The 21,901-nt window shown below is 37.5% G+C and overlaps 1 protein-coding gene across 3 annotated transcripts in view; it reads right to left on the reverse strand.

Annotated features, from left to right (window-relative positions):
• The window catches only part of VCAN (versican), a 111,259-nt gene that overhangs the window by 41,685 nt on the left and 47,673 nt on the right, over positions 1-21,901 (reverse strand). For all 3 annotated transcript variants that reach the window (XM_052776823.1, XM_052776822.1, XM_052776824.1), the window contains exon 7: positions 14,570-17,767. In XM_052776823.1, coding sequence (XP_052632783.1) covers positions 14,570-17,767 — 3,198 coding nt within the window. The remainder of the gene's footprint in view (positions 1-14,569; positions 17,768-21,901) is intronic.

The following is a 21,901-nucleotide window of genomic DNA, read 5'->3' on the forward strand; positions in this document are numbered from 1 at the left end:
TCAGAGCTGTCTGGGACTAGGAAAATGGGACAAGCAAAATACCTAATACCTAGCAGTTAGCATAATGGTTCAACTCATCATCAAAGAACAGACCATCAGCTTAGGTAGGCTGTTAAATGACAACCCAAGTCAGATGTCTCAACATCTGTTCATTAACAGCTATTGGTCAGACCCTTACTCGTTCAAAAAACATTATTCTGAGAAAGTAATTGCAGGAACAGCTTGTAAAAATATGCTATGAAAAGCACACTGACAGCAATGAGAACCAAAGGCAGATGCATGAATCATTATCTTCCTCATTTTGGTACATCCATAGAACTTGCTGGAGATTGAAGTTGCTATGAAAAGTGCATCCAAACAGACAATTCACAGAATAATTCAGTAAATGTACATACTCCATGTAACGTAAGACTCTCTGAATAACCTAAACGAATGGCTTTTATGTGCTATTTCAAAATCCCTGCATACTTGTGGGACACTCCTGATGGTTTTGCAAAGGTGACCTACCAAGAGCTAGCCTACAGCCAGCAGACTTAAATACAGCCAACAGGTGTCTCCACTTCATCTGGAAAATATTTAGGAGTCCTCAAAGTAGAATAGGTTCAAAGTGGTTTATTTAAATCCTCTGAAAGTACAGTGAAGCCTCGTATTTGGGCTTGGGAGAGGATCTAGCATGAGAAAAGACTTAAACAGCTTTATGTCATATATTGACTCCCTTGAACCTCAGCTCTGCCAGGGACCAGATTTGCAGTCTGTGTGGATTCAAGCAGTTTTATGACTACGGCTTGCTGAAACTCTTCCAGTGAAACAAAACTCAACCAATTCCACAGGAATGTGTCAGTCTCATTGAATATATTTTGTTTTAAAAGCATACTGAAAAAGTAAAGAAGCGATCTGACAAGACAGCCCCCATACAAAAAAAATCTATTTGATTTTTTTTGTTTCAAACCCTTTGTATTTAGGGGTTTATTTTCCCCCTTAAAATATTACATTTAAATTGGAACAGAAAGCTTCAATTTTACAGAAATAAAACATTCTGATAACATCTTTTGGGCCATTTTGTTTCATAGAAAAGGGATTTTTTTAATTGTTCTTTTCATCTCATTTCAAAAGAAATAAGATTTTGAAATACAGACATTTCCTGCTGAAGGAAAATTCCAAGTGTCAGCCTTTGGTACATGCAATTCCTCTAACTTGTGCCATCTTGTAATATCATTAACCTACCTAAGCACGGTCAAAGTGCAACAGTGCTTCAGGCACACCCCATCTCCCCCGTCAGGAAAAGGTGGGAATACTGCCAAGGAACTGGTCTAAGGTGTTAAAGAAACATGGCTACTATTATACACACCTAAGTAAAAGACAACAAAGAAAGGTCCGGAAATAATTCAATTTTTGATTATTTTAATCCTTCTACCTCACATTAACATGACTAGTATGTATCATGAGGTCTAGTAAAATCCAGTTCTTGATTACTGTTCAGTCTAAATAAAAAAAAGGTTTTATTTAGTTCACTTTAAAATGTTTCCCAGATGGATATATATTTCTAAAAGTTTTGTTAACTTTGGCTTCCTTTAGAAATGCTTAAGGACATAGGGCACATTTCAATAGGTTTATTTTTTTTTACCTTCTAAATTTTATCATAATTTATGTTTTGTTCTCCCTCTGACAGTCAAAAGAGAAGTTCACGCTTTTAAATCTCATCAGCAGTAAAAAAAAAAAATCATATATAAATTGACCTTGCATAAAAATCTCAACTACTCAAGTAAATTTCTGGAAGAAAGTATTTGAAAAGAGTAATTTTTTCACAGCTGGCTGGGTAGGAGTTGAAAGTAATTCAAGGTGGGTGGTCAGTCTTGCCTACTCAAATTCACTTATCCAGTCTGCTTTAGCATATTTGGGTGTCTCCGTTTCCAAGTAAGACACAGTCCTGTTGAAAACCTGAGCATCAATTGCTGGCATGTTCCTAAACTGCAGCCTTTGTAGAGCTATACCATTTCCCCAAGCTCCATCTTGACAGAGTTGTTGGCTATGACCAGAAACACCTGTGGAAAGTGGATGTCGCTGATGTGGACATCTGTTTTGCACAGGGCTCTGGCCTGCAGGGCTGTGCTTAAACACCCCTGCCAAATTTTAAAGTAATAGACATGATGATGCAAAAACCATGTCAAAAATAAAGGAAACTTTTTATTATAAAAGCATATCATGAAGCCTTCTGGCAATCTCTGGCATTTCCTTCAGCCTCATTGCTTCCTGTGTTCCCGCCCGATGCAGCAGTAAACTTGTTAAGAAAAAACAGATTGAGAAAAATGTCAATTGTTAAAAATGGCAGCCTTGCAGTGTCAAGTCTAAGCCCCAACAAGTGCAGGATACAGTTCCCTGGGTAATGACTGAATATTTGTCATAAAATATTCTAAGGACAACTATTCCCACTTCCTTTCTTCTTCAATGTCATTAACAAAATGACACTCCAGCCAGCAGTGTCTCCTCCTGAGCGGTCCCTGACACAAGCATCCTTCCAATGACAACATTTTACTTACTGCCTATGGAGAAGACAATTCTAAAACTCTGCAGGGCTAAACAACCCAAAACCAAACAACTTGCAAGTAATAAATCATTTTCTCAGCTGAAATCCTAAACAAAGCAAAAATTCAGACTGTGCAGTCACACGGTATCTGGATTAGCTGGTCTGTCTGGATATATATATATAGAAAAGTCCAACTCCACAGGACAACTCACTAGGTCAGGCAGTAAACAGAAGAGCTGGCTGGGACAGAAACTAACTGCTCACCAAAATGACTTCAGCCTTGACCTCATGTTTGGTATTCCACAACTGAGGTGGAAACAGTGAGATATCAACGGGTCTTGCCCTTTCCTAGCCCACTTCACCACCATCCCTTGGTTACACTTACACCGTGTTACACCGGGGCAACCTCAAATGCTTCTGCCATTACACAGACGGAACCAGTTCTGGCCCTACTAACATGGGAAGAGAATGTCCCCTCCCAGAAGTGCCAAAAATGACCTATCACAACAAAAATTTGAGGCAAAAGTCAAAATACTACAGTTACAATGTTGAAGCAAATGTCCACAATTTCACTGCTCCTGTGGCTGCTCAGATGTGAAATGGCCTGTAATGAATGTTCCTTCCCCCGTCCCTTTCTTCAGTAATGTCAACAATATTTGGCTTTAGGAGCAATCTTACAGTATACTCCTTAATGTGGCAGTTCTGGAAAAAATTACGTTGAAATCAGATTAGTGTAGGAGTAGTAAAGGTTGTTTTACATAGTAGGCATGTGCTAAATCTTACTTTCTTAATCTAAGTAACTTGTCCCAAAGGAGGAATTTTATGTGGCAAAAAATAAAACCAGAAAATATTCTGATGTTCAAGCTTTAAGACAGACAGAAGTGTTTATATACGTGGCTGTATATAGGGAAGGGAGGGAAAGGGAAAGGGAAAGGGAAAGGGAAAGGGAAAGGGAAAGGGAAAAAGAAAAAAGGAGACAGAGAGAAAAAACAAAGAAAGAAAGAAAGAGGAGAAAAGGAAGGGAGGAAGGGAAGAAGGAAGGAAGGAAAAGAAAGAAAAAGAAACATACATTTTCAGGAGGATCCTCCCTATGCAAAATGGCTTTTTTCTGAATAACTCTGTTCAAAGAACTAAAGCTATAATGATAATTACCCCACCTGATCTACCCCACAATGCTTTTTTTACAGATATCTGGAGAAGTTTATGTATCTGTACTGCCACTTAGCATGATGCTTTTCTGACATTTTATCCCCTACAGTTTTCCAAGCATCTTTCAAGTACCTCATAAGCTCACTTTTAATTTAATGTCTGCACAAGCCCACTGGTCATGCAGCCAGCACTCAAAATCACAGCTGATTAGATACACTGTTTGGCTGCCATCCCTGCTACTTTGGGGGAGATATTTAGAGCTGTTAATCATGTGGCAACATACACTCATGCTGTCATGGCAAATCTTTCTTTAAGCTTCAGTTTTCTTCATTGAAATATGACCAAAGCTTTGCTGGAATAGTCCATTGTGGGGCAAATCACTCTTGTCCTGGACCCATCTGCTTGTGCAAAATGACTTGAGTTAATACAGCAGTAGCAGTAGTAACTCAAGTTACTAGAGTATCTTCATAATATCTTAAATGCAAATACATGTTTTAGAATATACAATTAGAGTAATTATGCACACAAATATTGACATACATGGCACATGAATTTTTGCACATAGATCTGACTCTTGTGTTTTGCAAATATTATTCAGAAGACACAGAGTAGATTCTGTAATTGCCATTTTAATGGAGTATTCTTAGCATCATCCCCTGCCTTGTGGGAAAAAAAGCAGAAAAAAAATTGAAATTTAGCTATAGGGGTTAATAAACATGATTGCTTTGGGTATTAAACATCCAAAGCAGTCTAGGAATAAACCAGATTCTCAGTTAAACCAACATAAGGCTGTAAAAACCCCGCTGCTGCAGACGGAGTGACACAAGTGTGACTCCCTCTTTCAGACACAATTTTAAGAAATGGAGTGCAGCGCCATGTGCTTGAAAGCCTTTCAAAAAATAGGTACTAAACAGTATTTTGATACATAATTTCTACCTGGATCAACTTTTGGAGTGCCTTTGATCCTCACACTTTCCTGAACTCTGTAGAGACATATAAACAGCAGATGAAATAGAAAAAAGAGCAGAGCAGAAAAGGAAGCCTGATGCAGCAATATTGTAGAAGTTTATAACTGTAGGAGACTTATCTGAGAGCAAGCTGTGGTATACCTGTAAATATTTAACCATTTCATTGCTCAGAGCTGGGAAAAGAACATATAATGCATAGAGAACGTGAGCTTGTTTTCAACCGTATAATCACATGCATATATAAAAATGGGAAATGGCTTCATTTTTCTTTTAAAAGCAGAACTTTTTCCACCTAAGTATTTTTTTCTTGGAAAAAATGGAACATTTGTTTTGGAAAAATATTAATTTGTTTCTAGAAACACTTGGTTTTTGAAAAAGACATTTTTGTTGGACAATACTTGAGAGGAAAAGTTTTCAACCAACTATAGTCAAAAATAGATCCTTAGCTGTGGTAAGCTTGGTGCAGCACTAAAAAAATGGCAGAGGTGGACAGACTTTTGACTATAAACCTATTAGCACAAACTCCATCCTATCCTAACATGGTTACATGGCTACTGACTCAGAATTAGTTCCCACCTGACAGGCTCTGAATGTGGGCAGAATAAGCTGAAAAAGAAGCATATAGCCTAAGAAGCCAAATAATTCAGTTTAGGTAAGAATAAATAAATGCTTGAGTAACATTTTGGAGACATAGAAATACTTCCATTTAACTGATTTTCACAGTGTTCCTATGTCAACGTAGGGTAGAGTATACAACTAGCTTATTCCCTGTTAGGTCATCTGGTAATCCTGGTAACTCAATACTGTGCTAAACTGCTATCTAATACGTGCACTGCAATGCTCAGCTGTGTATCTCACCTGGCAACGTTGCACTCCTACATCCAACACCCACAAACAGCAAAAACAAGCATCAGTGTCTTTGTTATCTATTGCAATTTAGTAATCTCCAAACTGTGATGTGTTTGACATCAGTGCCTTTCTCCCTGACGGCATGAAATCCACCAAATTCAGTTGTTCAGATGATTAGTCCAATAAATTCTGTGGGAAATTACACTAACTTTGGTTTCTTCAAGCATTGAAAAGGAGTACCTGCACTAAGGCAAAAGACACTGTAACTACTGAAAAGCTTTTTCCAGGTTCACTCACCATTACAACCCCATTATCACTGTCTGGTTTCACCAGAGGATATATCCTGTGGTCTTTATCCTTGCCTGTCAGTTGGACCAAGTGCACCAGCATTTCCAAAGGACTCAAGAATTTTGTTTGTAATATTTAATATTTAACTGAATGTGTCACTGGAAACTCACTACAAGCCTGAGTAGTAGATACATGAGTAACCCAAGAATCACTTCACTCACCACTTCCAAGAAAGGAAAAAAATAGTTTAGACAAAATCCCACAATAAAACCTTATAAAAAATCCCGATGCTACTCTGTGTACACATACACATATTCTTTGCTGTTATTTTGGCAAAAAAGTTACATCAAATACATGGAAATTCTTTTGCTAATGCCAAAAACTTCCCACTGAAACTATGGAACTCTTACTTGATGAAGTACTACATGAAAAATCCAAGGTTATGGTTTAAAAAGTTAAAAATTAATGTTTCTTATGCACTCTTTAAGCTAATGCTGGGTAACAAAAAAGTAGTGAAGTGCATCAGAGGTAATACCAAAGCAGGCATGGACCACTGGAAGATAAGATTGCTCCTGATCAGCAACAAAATTCAAACTGCATTTCTCCTCCTCAGGGATTTCAGATCTAATCATTAATGAAGAGAAATTTCTATACAATTTTTTATATTGAATTCTCATCATTTAAGCAAATAGTAATGCAGGACTGGTCAAGCAAGTCCTAATACAATTCACCGAGCCATTTTTAAAAAAATGTAAATTACTCCAGAGAAAAAGATAAATAATTTCACATGTTCCCAAAGGTGACACAAAATATGCAGCAGACACTCGGAACACATCCTGACTTGTGCCAGGAAATAATTCACAAGTACCTTGAAAGACATCAGCAGGTATTATGTATATTATTGATCAAATTTATCATCTAAACACTTCCAGAAAAAGGGAGATTCAAAACCACTAGCCGGATTAGCAAGGATTAATTCAACCATTAAATCTAAAATGTGCAAAGAACAACTGCAAAAAAGACAACTGAAAACTACATACTCAAAATGAAAGAATAGCCAACAAATATTTTATAGTGCTGTTATCAGGCTAATTATCAAGTGATGTATATTAAGGGAATAACTTTCTATGAAGATCCTTAGCCTTTGATCCACTTTTAAAAATATCTTTATTTATATTTCCAGGATCACATCCTGTATACACTCAGAGTTTCACTGTATCCAATGAATCATTTTATGTAAAGTAAAATAGTGTAGATAATATTTTCTGAAAGAGGCAAAAAAGGATGATCATTCAGAAAACTTTGGTACAGAAAACCACTTTCCTCAAAAAAATTAATTCATACTGTGTTTCCATATAAAAGACAGCTCATCTTTTCTGCAATAGGATTTCTTAAGACTTTCTCCACATGTAAACAAAACTTCTAAAAGGATTCCTCTCCTTCACAACAGAAGTATGAAAAACTACATTGTACCTATGAATAAAATTCCTTCATTTCTCTCATGAATAAACAAAGAGCTATAAGAAAGCTAGAAATGTGTAATCCCTATGTCTAGATCTGAGACGTTTCCTTGGAAACAATGCAAAAACAGCAGGGAATGTGTAGGCATCCTCTGAACAGTATTTAATGTGAGAGCACTGTTCCTTGTATCTATGGAAGTCTATAAAGGAATGTGAAAAAAGAAATGATTGTTCTATAATAAGTCTTCAGGAAGAGCCAGCAATAGTGGCCTAAAACTACTTATTAATTCACAGTCTTAGCTTGTGAAACTTTCTAAGTAACAAGTTTCGTCTCTGTTGGATATGGGGTTGTTTTTTTTCTTTTCCTTTGTTTTAGAAAAAGGAGCAGTGTACAAAAAGCTTGAATTTATTACAGTCACTTGTTCATTAGGGCTTGCTTTCATGCAGAGCATCATTGCTGTTACATTTTAAATATGATTTATATGGGATGGTGTCCAACCTATTTTAAAAAGCCCTCCACATCACCAGTACAACATGAGTATTCTAATATAAAAAAATTCCAACTGGTTTAATTAAGCAACGGGTCTATCAGTTTGGGTTAAATACATGATACAGATTTGTTCTGCACGAAAAATCACCTAACTGTAAAATGAACCAGAAGCTGTAAACGTTATGAAGACGTTCTGATACCTACCATCCCCACATCCCTGCAACAATTCTGCTCTCAATCACCTCATTGGAATTACTATGGTGTAATTACACTGGGGAAGATGATACCAGAATCTGGCCACGTTACTTAGCATTTAACACTTCAGCTACTCTAGACAAAAAGAGAACTTGGCTGTCTCTATGCCAGGTTTTATGAATAACACAGAGAGTTTGGTCATTCAGGGCATGAAAAAGACTTGAGTAGCTATTGGACATCGACAAACCGGTTTCATTTGGAAATGTGTTTCAAAACCACTAGATGGTTTTCTTTCTTAGCTGAACACACAAGCCCAGGGCTCAAAACAAAACACTACCAGGAAGGACTGCATTACTAATTCAAACAGTGAAATAAGACCATGTCCATTGACTGCAGCACGCTCAGGGCAGCAGGGAATGTAGCCTTTCTCCAGGGTTGATGAAGAGCAGCAGCTGCCATAGTCTGAATGTCAGCTGGAACATTAAGTTAATAAGGAGACAAGCCCAGTCCTCCATTAAACAAATAAGAGATTTTGTATTTAATAAGATGGGAAGTTGGTTCAGCCCACGTGAGGCCACTTTTACTATTGCATCAACATCCTGCCAGAAATTAATTCAGGACAGTCTAGTTGCACAATACCAATAAACCGTGGCCGCAGAACACCACGTCCAAATGCATACAAGTTGAAAGGTACTTGCAAATTAAATGGTACTTTGTTCACCGCAATGTTTAGGTAAATTTGGAACTCTTCTTCTCTTAAATGCAGGACAGTGGTATCAAGAATTAAGCATTTGTTAAGAAAGCCAAACAGCTTGCCCAGGCAGGGAGGTCCTAGTCATACACATCCACTTGGGTGTGTTATCAGTCACTGCATAAAGCAGCAGAATGCAGTGAATGCAAGACAGCATCTTTCCTTTACAATAAACTTTGATTTGAAATGGGCCCTATGAATAAAGAATAGGTTTCAGTAGCATATACTTTTCATTTGAAGACAAACAAATGGTGATTTCAGCACATAAAAGACAGTCTCCTCACCTTCAGCAGAAGTCTCTCTAACATAATAATTAATACATGTAATTTTTGAAAGGTACACCAAAAATTGCACGTAGCACATGTGCATATACTACAAAGAACAGTGTCCAGATAGATATTTGCCAGTGGGCATAAATAAAATAACTTGAAAGAGAACAGTGTGGCTACAGGTGCAGACAGATACAAGTCTACATGCTGCATGCTTTTAAGCTGGCTCTATTGCAAGTGAGGTGCTGCCTGGAAATAGTGTTGCGAGGCATGCTGCTCCTGTCCCTCCATGCCATCATCTGGTCTGGTGATAGCACCATCCTGACATCCACAGCCTCCAGAACAGAGCCAGCGTCTTTCCTCCCAGCATGGTCCCAGCACATTTCCACTCTCCCACGCACACATTCCGCTCAGAAGTTAGCAAAATGAAGGCTGAAAGGGGACATGGTTATTCTCTATAACTGAACAGAGAAATAAAAGTATCAAAGGATAAGTGTCAGGAAGAAAAAGGACCTATTCAAGCTAAAGACAATGCTGGCAAGAATAAACATGGGTATAAACTGGCCAAGAAGCAATTCAGGCTAGATATTAGAATCAGACTTGAAGAGAGCCATGACGATACGGGACAGCCCTCCAGAAGGAGCTGTGAAGACAACAGGATTAAATGAATTTTAAGACAAGGCCTAAGACGGACCTGAAAAGACTCTGTTCTGCCTTCTTTGTTAAGGTTTATGACTATGACTCATTACCATTCTGCATTTCATTCAAATTTCACATGCCCTCTTACACTGCTAAGACAGAAATATGCGTGTCAGAGAATTACATGTTGAAACACAAAGGTTTGTAACCTCTTTCCATAAAATTCCACATAGACAAAGCACAAGTTCCTGCAATTTCATTCTGTTCAAAGCTGGAGGGGACAAGAAACCAGACAGAGCTGGTGTGAGTCCCAGGGTCCAATAAGCACTTTGAAACATATTCACTAAGTAAAGACTTTTAAATGTCTCCAAAAAATGCAGGTGTGCAAATTACTCCTGATACAGGCAGGAGTTATGTTTCCAGCATCCCCTCAACCACTGTTAAACAACACCCCCACAAGCATTTTTCAGCTCATAAAAGCTTTATGAGCTGAAAAGTTCCTTCAGGTTTGGTTTTTTTTCAGCTGCTAATCCATTACCTTCCAGCAACAGCATCAGCCTTCATCTCTACAATACATAGGAGCTCTGAGAACATAAAAGGGCATGAGGTGGCAAGTTTTGGATCTTTGCAGTGAAAGACAAACTCCTCTGTCCTATCTAATGCAATAGAAAGCTGCTAATGTGATAACACATCACAGCGCAGGGCTATTTTGCTTTCTCACTTTCACAACACGATCATGATCCCAAGGCAATAGCCCGTTGTTCCACTCAAGTGAATGAAGTCCCAAGCTCCTTCCATTTTGAAACATGTGCGTGGCCCTTTTTGTAGCATAAAAAGGGATGTTTCCCAATGCACAAATATATTTTCCTCATTAATTGGAACACCTGCCCTAGATCTGCCCATGTGCCGTAGGCTGTCAGAAAAAACATGCCTTATATCCTTCATTAATTTGTGCACCTGCCTCACACTTGCTCACATGGAAGTATATGGATTGTTTGTACAATACATTTTCTCAATAAAAACTGCTCTATTCTTATACAAATAAGCAGCTTAATCCATTCAGTGGTGTGTTCAGCACTAGCGCGCATTTTTCCAGAATTTAAGCTAATGAGCTTGACCTTCCACCAGGCTCTGAAATTACTTCTGTTTCCATGGGTAAATTTTTTTTATCTAAAAGTAACTGAAACTTCCTTTATGGAAGTTTTAATTGATTGCAAGCATGCATTTTAAAAGCTAGGAGTATAACTATTTACCTCTTGGATGGCATAAGAAAAGAAGTCCTCTAGGAGAAATTTTTCTGGTCTAATAAATTTAAGGGCTTATTGTATTAAAAATTGAAAATATGTAATATCAGATTTCACTTATGTATTGTACTACTTCATATTAAAGGGGGTGTGTGTGTCTCAGACAGCCTAAGATCCTTGCCACTATATTTAATTGAATTTAACCCAGTCAACATTCAACGTCTTTCAAGTGCAGCTTGAGTCCACAATAATAATGAAGAATAATATCCCCCACATTCCATACTTCCATAACACATTCCATACATCAACAGCACATTCCAGCCAAAGACTTCAAAGTGCTTCAGTGAAGATGGTGCCAGTTTAGCAAGGGTTTGAGACTGAGAAGAAAGGCTCAAGAAATCCTTCCTGCTTCTCCCTCTACCAGTGCATGGCCACAGGTGAACTCATCAGACCCAGAGCAGCAGTGGGCTGCTCTCGCCACACTTCACTGGGAGGTAGGACACCCACTGATCACAAAAGGACTCCTACACTGCAAGGGATATGCTCTGTCCTGCTTGCTGGGAACTACTAAAAACGTCTGCATCTCTCAAAATTCCATTTGTTTGGCATGACCCTTCTCTTCCACAAGGAGTATAAAATATTGCTCATAACTAACAAAGCCTAATAGCACCTCTATGGAGCACTTAAATATTATTATGCTTATGCTACAGATGGTAAACGGAGCTGCAGAGAGTAATATTCAGCTGTGTTAGTATAATAGCAAGTTTTTACTGTAATTAAGTGATATGGCTGATAGGAAACAAAACATGGTACCATATTTCCACTGAGCCCTGCTTCACTATTAAACTGTTGCTTCTGGCAAAAGGTGAATAACAAGGAGGCGAAGAAAGATGCGGAAAAAAACCCCTCATAAATATTTCCAACACTTGTGCATACACAAAAAGGAAAATATTATATTTATTTATACACAATGCCATTTATACAGCAAACCTCTCATTATTATTCCTATTTGAAACAGCTATTATTTGAAGGGCTTTGGGAAGCAAGTTGTTATTTCTTAGGAGGTACTTTTGGACTCTTGACTTGAAAATCATGAAGGCTTTTGCTTATAACCCTCACTGATTATTTTATTTAAGAATGTTAAGCTATATTACCTAGAAAACATGCCAAAGCAAAGGAGGAAAAACCTTTGTTTTATCAGAGAGATGTTATGATGAAAACTGTATTTCTTGTTCCCATTTAGCTGAGAACAAAAAGCCAAAGGTACAGTTTATGTAGTTCCTGTATGACTGCAGATCAATTTTCAAACAAAGAGTGACAGAATAAGAAGTTGAACTACATCCTTGTGAAAGGCATATGTTACTAATATTTGCCAAATTCATTCCTCTTCAGCACCTCCTATGTACATTTTCTTCAGCACAAAGAAAATTTTATGGACTGAGGAACAATGTAGTGAAACTGGGCTTGACAGGTTTTTTCAGATGCAGTCTTTCACTTCTGGAGAAAGAAAAGAAAACACTAATCTGAATCCTTAGACAGAATAAATCTTTGGCAGCTCTAACTTAACTTGTGGTAAGTAGGTACAGGGTGCTTTTTCTCTGTGGATAGCTAAATGAAGGAATTTCTGCTGTCAGATTCTGGAAACAGAAAAATAAAGAAAACTCCTTTTGACCTTGCGCTAGATACATGACAAATCCCTTTATGTTTAAAGAGAACAGAGAGACTTCCATATAGAGAATTTCATATTTCAAGAAAAAGAGTTTTTTTTCTATGCTGACAGACTAAATCATTCCTAAAGGCAGAATTTTAAGGATGTATAGCTTTAACTCTGCTTATAAAAACCCACACATGTATGCACATATATATACCTGGAAAATGCATGCACAGCTTTGAAAGTTTGTGAAGATGCAGAAGGCAAATCATGAAGAAAGTCTGTCCTAAGGACCTGATCGCCCATGTGAAAGCAAGAGTAGCTATGAAGAGCAGCTATGCATTGATCTACTGTCCTTTAGATAATCCAGCTGGAACTAATTCCTAATTTAATGAATCCCAATGCCCACGCATTCTGAAAAAAAAGTACAAAATAAGACTCTCCTTGACGTATATGCAGAGAAATCCTGGATCATATACTTTGTGCACTATCTGAAGAAAACACCAAGTTTCCACAGCCTCCCAAACCATCCTACTTCTTTCCATCCACCTGGAACATACAGCTACCTAGCACAACCCCATACTCAATAAACTGTGGTGTAACTCAACAATGTAACAGGCAAAACTAGTTTACTCCTACACAGTCCAGCTATTAATTATTAAGCTGAATTAACCAAATTTCCACAGGTACAAATGTATTTAATATGTGGCTTAACTCTAGTCTTCAGAAATTACCCTTCTGCTCTGACTTACCAGACTTGTCTCATTTAATTGAGACTTCCAAGACACCGGCAACATCTAAAGCTTCAGAGAAAATGATACTATACCACAGAAACAAAAGTAGTGTTTAAATGTTAAAATAACAGAACTATTATTTTCTGAAATAGAAGGTTAAGCTACCGCTCATATGACTTGTGCAGTTTTACATCTTGTAAATATAAAGTAGGATAATAAGCATAAAGTGAATAAAGACACAAAATTCACTGTATGAAAAGTCCAATAATGATATGGCACATCTCAAGGAAACTACTTCTGCCTTTTGATTTTTGAATTAAACTCTACCAAACACAAACCTGACAAAACCAACCAAAAGTCTTCCATAAATTATGAATTCTGTTGGATAAGTTCTTCAAAGATATGTTATGGCTTCAAAGATGTTATGGCTGAGAACCAATGAGAAAACAGTTTCTTATATAACCATTCAAAAGCATTGCATATAGTTAAGGCAGATAAGACATAAAATGAATTTTTACTATGTTCCTTCAAAAAATAAATTAATTATAAAGTAATTATAAAATAATTATACAGAATGCAACGTTGAACCTAATAGATATTTTGAGCTTTATCCTTTTTGTCAGTTCTTTCACGTTTCATTTTAAAAAATAAGGTTTTACCAAGACATCCTAAATAACAGTCCATTGACCCGCTTCTGTAATGGAAAATTGCATAGCCTTCAGCTATTGCATTATGGAGACATAGTCATCATAAAACTCAAGAGTTCCTTGCTACTTCAGGAGTTTCTGTTCTGGATACCCATGGAATTGAAGCTACATACACATGTACAGTGCCATCAGCTAAAAAATGTAACAAAACTAAAAATTATGTCAATTTGCAGATGCAAATTAACCTTTTTTAGCTGACTACACTGTACATGGCATTGTTAATTGCTACAGACTAATGGAATGTTAAAATACTCTAGTGCTTCGTTTAGGACTAGTAATGCATGGAATGGAAGCTATGAAATTAAAATGCTTGTTTCACAGGTCAAGTTAAATCAGTGGCTTGACAACATTAAATAAGAAAACTGGACTTTAGCCATCATGACTTTTAAGAGGAAATACAACAGTTTCATATTTGTTCTTACATAGAAATTAATCTTACCCCAAACCACACACATACCACATTTCTGAGAGTTTTTTAATGGATAGAGAAATAGACCTACCAATATTTAGTAAGTTGCTGTCTAGATAAAACTTGTACTTTGCATCCTTCAGTGATCCAAGAAACATCCCCAGTACATTCTAAAGTACACCAGTTTGTTGTGATAAACGGTCCATTCTGATGGACTGCAGGTCTAAAAGGCAAAATCTTACCTGTGTCATTGCCTGTGATTTGAATAACATACAATCTTATGTCATTTCCACTATCAGGGTGTGAAGCAGAAGGAGACACCTCTTGAGGTTGTAAAGCCTCTGTGGCCTCCTTCACTTTGGGTGGTGCAGTAGGTCGTGCAACTGCAGTAGCAGTTGATGCTGTGAAATATTCCTTATCAATTTCTGGTTCTAACATCTTTCCTGTCAGATCATCATCAGCAGTGGCTTTACTGGGAGAAACGGATTCATCAATGATGATGATGTCATTGCTTGTTACCTCTTCTTCTTCCTCAGGAATGATACGTGGTGACTTTTGAGTAACAACAGGTTTGGATGCTGATGTAGGCTGAATTTTGTCTACAGCATTAATGGAAGGTGTTGTTACATCACTGAGAATTGCTGCCTTATCTGTTGCATTAGCTGAAAATACAGCTGGTTTGATATCTTCAGGTTCTTCTGATATTCCTGAACCTTCCAGAGTTTGGCTTGCAGAAGCTCCCAAAGTCAGATGAGTAATGCTTTCCACAGTAGAACGACCTGTCGGCATCATATGGGGGGGCAACACAGATTCCAGGCTCTCTACATCACTGTCTTCTTCCCTGGTGGGGGGTCCTGTTCTTTCATATGTTTTTGCTTGGGTACCCACTGTTATAGGCATCACTTCAGTGACCTTCTCTTCTTGATCAGTAGCAGTTTCAGCTTTTGGAGTCACTGTGAGATGCAAGGTCCTGGTGCTGGTTTCATCAGGTCCCAGAACTCTTCCATAATCTGTGAGCTTCACTGCAGGCACTAATACTTCGGTTGCTGGATATGTCTCATCATAAGCTGAACCTGTCTCATCCTGTTTTTCCTGAATAGCTGTTTGAGATGATTCAGATCCTGGTGTTGTCTTTTTTTCATGCATTTGGACAGATGTCACAGATAAGGTAGACTCTGTGGCAGTATCTAGTTCCTTATCTTGATCTTTCGTGGAGAGTTCCTCTGGGAACACCTCACTATCTTTTGCAGTTGTTTCTATTGCTTCTGTATGTAAGACACCATCAAAAGGAGTCTGATCAGTAACTGGCATATGTCTAGTGACCTCACTCACTACAGTAACTGGAACTAGGGAAGCATCACGTTCTTTCTGTGGAATGGTAGCATCTACCTTTGTTACATCTGTAAATATAATGGATTCCTTTGTCCCTCCAAAGCCAGCTGATGGTGTTCCTTTTCTGTCTTGAACTGTTGCCACTGACTCTTCCTCAGTTGATGTCGCAATACTTGTCTGGCCTTCCTCTGTCACTGTATATTTTGAGACCCCCATTTCAGTAGAGACTTCTTCAGCAGGCGTTGCTACCGATGTGTCAGTAGCCTCTCTTTGTTCAACTTCTGGGGTAGGAATGGACGTTTTCAAAATATACCCTGACGTTTCATCTCCTTCATGTTCAGTTATCTCCATGATTGTGGGCATAGCAGTTGGTAATACGGTAACACCTGAGGAGCTAAAAGACTTTATTGTTGCACTAGTTTCATCCACTGATATTTTGGATACTACGACCATTTCCAAATCCAAAGAGCTGCTTGTGTGGGAGACACCTGTAGTATCTTTTCTGTGATCAAAATCAGCTGATACAGCCTCTTCATCACTTTTTATTTCTGCTGGCTCCTTGCTTGTCTCAGTTTCATCTATAACTGCTGAAACTGGAGCTCCTGGATGCTTTGTATATTCTGTAATTTGCCCTGGAGATGATGTAGGCTCCATTCCAGAGACACCATCTTCTGTATCTAACTCATGTATTCTCTTAGTATGAGATGACTCTTTTGTCATATACCCCTGATGTTTATCTGTTGGCAGCCACATGCCAGAAGCTGGAGGAGCCTGTGTGAACTTCTCACTTGCAGAACATCCCTCAGACTCTGCTGTAACACAAGTAGGAGTGGCGGTTATGGCGTGAGGGATCTTAATATCCATTGTTCTCATTTCTGGCTCCTTTGTTTTTTCCTGCTCCTCTAAAACAGCTGATCCTTCTGTTTGCTGAGATGAGTGGATAACAGATGTGGTGCCTTCTCCAAAGTTTTGCAGGGAAACGGTAATTGCTGAGAGAGTGACGGCCTCAGATCCTGTTTGATTAACAGTTGATACAGAAAAGGATACAGGTATTCCAGATGACACTGTAGGCTGCACATCTCTCAGGTCCTCTCTGCTTCCTTCAGCTGATGCCTCATTATCAAACACCATTGTAGAACTAAATTTAACAAATGGAGTTGACTCATCTGCTGTAGAAAATTGTCCAGTGGTTACTGCATGCTCATCTACAAGTGTCTCTGACGCAGCAGGCACATCTGATTCTGGGACACTACCAGTAGCCATGCCAGAAACTCTATCAGGCATAACAGTGTACATGCTCTCTCTGCCCTCCCCCTCTGTAGTAAGATCATACTGATCAGTGAACAAAGCTTTAGGGATTACAACAGTTGTAAGTTTCTTGTCAGATTTCGCCTCCATTGACTTTTTTGTGGGTTCTTTTGTTGAGTGTGCACCAAGATACATATTATCTTTTGTTAGTGAAACTGAAGTCCCTGTCCTGGGAAACTCTCTCCGAGAAGTTGATAACAAGCTATCTGTAGCTGTCATCATAGGACCCACTTCTATTTGTTCAGTCTGATTATCAGCATCATGTTTTTGTGTATCTCCTGTTTCAGTATCTTCCCATGAACCAGTGGAAATCTTAGCTACAGCTGTGCTATCCTGAAAAATTATAGAGGTCAAGAAAGCGTCCTCAATGCTTTCAGACCTACCTTGTTCCTCGGGCAATTCTGCTTCAGAGTAAGTGTGCTCCAGTTCCAAAGCTGCAGATGTGCTCTCTGTTAACCTAGGTGAAACATCATATTCAGTCCTTCCGAGTGTATCGTAAGTGCTTATTTCGCCATCTGTGACAGTCTGAGGTAGAAGGGTGGTTAACTTAATGTTCTCCATAAGCACCTCCATTTCCCTTTTTTCCTCAGCCACATCAGTAGTCATTTCTGTATCTTCTTCAGTCTCTAGGGTTGTTTCCTCCAAAGCAGGGACCTCTGTTTTGGTGACAGCCACTTCAGCAGTTGAAGTCTCAAAAACAGGAGGTTTAAGGGTAACTTTAGCAGATGACAATTTCACACTGTCAGTTTTCAGGGATGTAATCAGCTTAACAGTTGTAGGCTCTGATATGATTTTTTTACCTTAAAAGAGAAAAAAAAATGTTAAGGAATCATTCAGTCAGAATACAAACAAATGTTACTTTAATGCAGTTTGAATGTTCCCAACAAAAACTAAATGCTACACTGAGAAATAAGTAGAAAGATCAAAGGCTTTAGATAGCTGTTTAGCGTACAACAGAGCTTTGAATGACATAAGGTAACACATTATAAAGCTACAGAACATCTAACTTAAAGTCAGATGAAACAAGAAGAGTAGCAGTATTCTTCATATTCATTGTTCATATAAGTATCCCTAGAAGTCCTCATATCACACAAGTACCCATCAGACAGCTAAGTACTGATCAGGAAATATAAAAGTTTATTTCATGATATCATGAATGAGTGGTACTGCAAACCTGTGGGTTTTCTTCAAAGCTTACTGTAGCGTACAACTCAAATGTATAAAGGGAGTGAAATACCACTTTAGTTTACTTTCAGCACATAACAAATTGCAAAAAGGAATCCTCACTGGAGTGACAGCATGCTTAATCAACAGGAACAAACATGCCATCAGAAAGTACTGTTCTTCAATGCCACAAGAGCTGCTGTGTTACATTTAAATTATACTGAGAAAAATTTATTATGGGGAAAGGTGAGAACAGTAAACCATAAGATCATAAACTTAATACTATAATGATGTTGATCTTTGGAAAACACTTCAAAGATATACATCTGAAACTCCTTCACACAAAAAAGTGCTTCTATGGGAATGTTGAACATAAAAAGGCAGAGTGTTGAACCCTCTGAATGATGGAAAGAGTAAGGGGGTAGCTATCCTAGATTCACAAGAGACACAAAGAAAGGTCTTTCCAGTGAACTAAATTGTGATGTTTAAAAAAATCTCGCTGCCTTATGCCTTGTCCATTCCTTCCACCCCAGATTTCCGTCCTATCTGAAGAAGAAATGTGTGTCAACAGCTATGACACTGTGAAGTCTGGTATTGGATTTTAAACTCCTGAAAAAGGTGGTTTGTGCTCAGAAAACAGGATTTACTCAGGAAAAGCTCAAGGCTGAAACATCTTCCCTTTTGCCAGTACTTCCAGGTCAGTAATCTTCAGAAGAGCAACAGGAACAGATAGGTGAAAGTTGTGAATGTCTTAAATCAGTGCTGTTAATTGCTGTGACTGACAGTCAAAAGCCTTATATGGATACAAGTAAAAAGCTAAATATGGTCCTTTAAATTACACCAGGCATATGAAGAATGCATTAAACAGACTGTGTATATGAGGACTAACTGCTTACCAGACAGACAAAAATACACATATACCTTCTTGCAAAAGAAAATATTGCTCAACTTCCAATACAGCAAAGAAGTCTATTCCCCTAACATGCAGAAATCAAAGCAGTTACAGTATTTTACACGAAAGGCTAAAGGCTCATTACTATAGCTGTGAGTTAATAAAAGAGATGAGGAAACTACTCAATGTAAGGTAGGAATATCAGTTATCAGGGGAAAAAGTGAGTTCTGAGATTGAATTTTTACTGTCTAGCATATAGGGATGAAGATGTTCTAGATGATGGTGCAGCCTCTGCCTAAATCAGGGTTTGCAGGAGCTAATAGTATGAGCAAAGAAGAGGAAGAAAATAAGTGAAAAATTTAGAAAGACTCAACTCAGTCACATATCTGTACAATGACACTTTATACTCGAGCATACACAGTGTATGTGCACAAATCAGTTCTTTTCATGCACCCATGTCTAATTAGGTACGGCTTTGATATTTGTAGATATGAATTCCACATATGTAAGTTAGGGTCACACAAATATTTGTTTAGTTTCACACACTGAACTTTGAAAATGTCACCTGTGCAAGAGACCTATTTGATTTACCCTGAAGTAGACAGGCTTGCCAGATGATGGCTACACAGGATTTCTAGACGAAAGGGTAGATTTACAGAGTAGGGAAATGAGAAAAAAAGAGCTGATATTTCAGCTTTCTTGAATGAGAAGTGAAAGTGAAAAGAAAATTGTGAGGGTAAGAAAATATGACGTTGCTATGTTTAGAAGTTCTGGTGTTCTTTGCCAGCAGAAAAAGGAATGGATTCTTTTCCCTACTGTATGTTAAATCTTTTTGTGGTTTTACAAAGATGACTTAGCTACTTATATACTCTTTTTTTTGTAGGTTAAAACATTCAGTTGAGCAAGACAGTAAAGTTCTTGAAATCCCACTAAGCAAAGCACAGCTTTTACACAAGTGATTTTTGTGTTTTGGGGTTCTACAACCTAAAGTGGATATTTACTGCTCTTTTCAATGCCTATGTGATTCAAGATGGCATTCACATAATCAAGAATCAGCAAATTCTTACAATTGTTTCCCTCTCTGCTTGCATGAGAATCATTTAAACCACAGTTTTACTTCACAACTAGGGAGTGAAGAGTGCACACAAGTAAGCTAGCTCCGTCCTCCTGAGTGGTAGTTGGTAATCATTAAATTTCTACCAAAGAATCCACCAATTTGCCTTAACAGCTCTTTTTTATGGCAAAATGGAAAGGAGACAGCATACTCTCATATTCTCCTTTCTAACCATAGGATAAGTTTCCTTAATGCAATTGAATTTGTTTTGCAGCCAACATCAAGTACTTATTCAGAACCCAATTACCATATTTTAAATGACTATTACTGTTTGAAAGAATATGAAAACATAACACCTTCTAACAAAGCTAGACAAAAATGAAAGCATGAGAATAGATTTTAAAATCTGTGGAAAAAAGGTAACTTTATTTCATCACTGCTGGGAAACTGTTTACACTTACTCACAACCACTCACGTAGCTTCCTAATTTCCAAGAAATGTTTGGAAGTCCCAAAAGTTCACATATTTATGCCTGAGATGCAGTTATTTGTTGTTCGTGACTCATTATCTACTAATTACTTGATAAAATAGCTACACATTTATGAAGTAAACCGGAAAAAACATGAAGCGTATTTTATTTGCTTATATTAATAAGTGAATCGATAAATATCAAATTCATATACTGGTATAAGAAAAGCACATATTTTTGAAGAGTTTATCAATAAACACCAAATTTTCTCCTGTGGAAACTGACACGGGGTTACCGGTGTGCAAATAGCAGTTCTGGTTAAAATCAACTACAGGACCTCTAAAACTGCTTTGTCATAAATATAAGATTTTTCATACAGATCATTCAGGTTTGCAAACTTATTTGAGTGGACCAAAAAAAGATGCTTCTTCAAGGAGAAATCTATCAATGTCATTTTTTTTTCTGTGAGAAAATAAAAAAAAAAAAGAGAAGGTTGCTTTTTCAATAGACTGAACATCAGTTTGAACTGTTGTCCACTCCACCCAGATGTTTTGCATTACTGTACTCCTTGCATCATGCATGCAATATGCTATCTCCTTTGACCTTCTTCTGATTCAAGACATGAGGCAGATTTTCCTAATAAAATTCATGAACTTATTAGAAGCAAGAAAGCAAATTATCTCACCAACAGCTGCTCATATCAAAGACTATCTTGTCATTTTTTAATCAATTCCTTTTATATTGAACAACCTGCATGAAGTTGATTTTGGATGGAGTATATGACTTTGCAGAGATACTATATTTTCTCACTCTCTGTTTATTTATTTTATGCTTTCACTGTATAGCATTTTCTTCTTCTTCCCTCCCACCATTGTTTAAATAAGGATTCAAAATAATGCAGCAATATTAAAATTTAATATATTTTCAAGGAAATCACACTACACAACTTTAGACATGGTTTAACTTTGCAATTACCAAATAAGATTTTTAATGTGTTCTGTGCTGTTTAATAATATTTTCAGGATATCTGGGTGTACTTTCTGGAGGAGAAAATTCTTATTTTAAAGATTATATATATTATATATGTTATAATTTATATATATGCATTTACAGCATAACCAGCTCCACAAAAATTTTAACTATGTGTCTAACTTGAACCACTTGAGCAATTTCTCTGCACTCAGAAATATTGTTTGTGCATTTACATTTAGGTAGGTACTTAAGAATCTGGAAGGACATAGACCCTACAGATAGAAAAAGAAATCGTTTTGAGTTATTGCCAACAGCCAAAACAACAAAAATTGTTTTAAGTAAAAAAAAAACCTGGAAATGGTGAATTCTTTTTGTGAATAACA

The sequence above is a fragment of the Harpia harpyja genome, chromosome Z, assembly GCF_026419915.1.
Source record: "Harpia harpyja isolate bHarHar1 chromosome Z, bHarHar1 primary haplotype, whole genome shotgun sequence".
NCBI lineage: Eukaryota > Metazoa > Chordata > Aves > Accipitriformes > Accipitridae > Harpia > Harpia harpyja.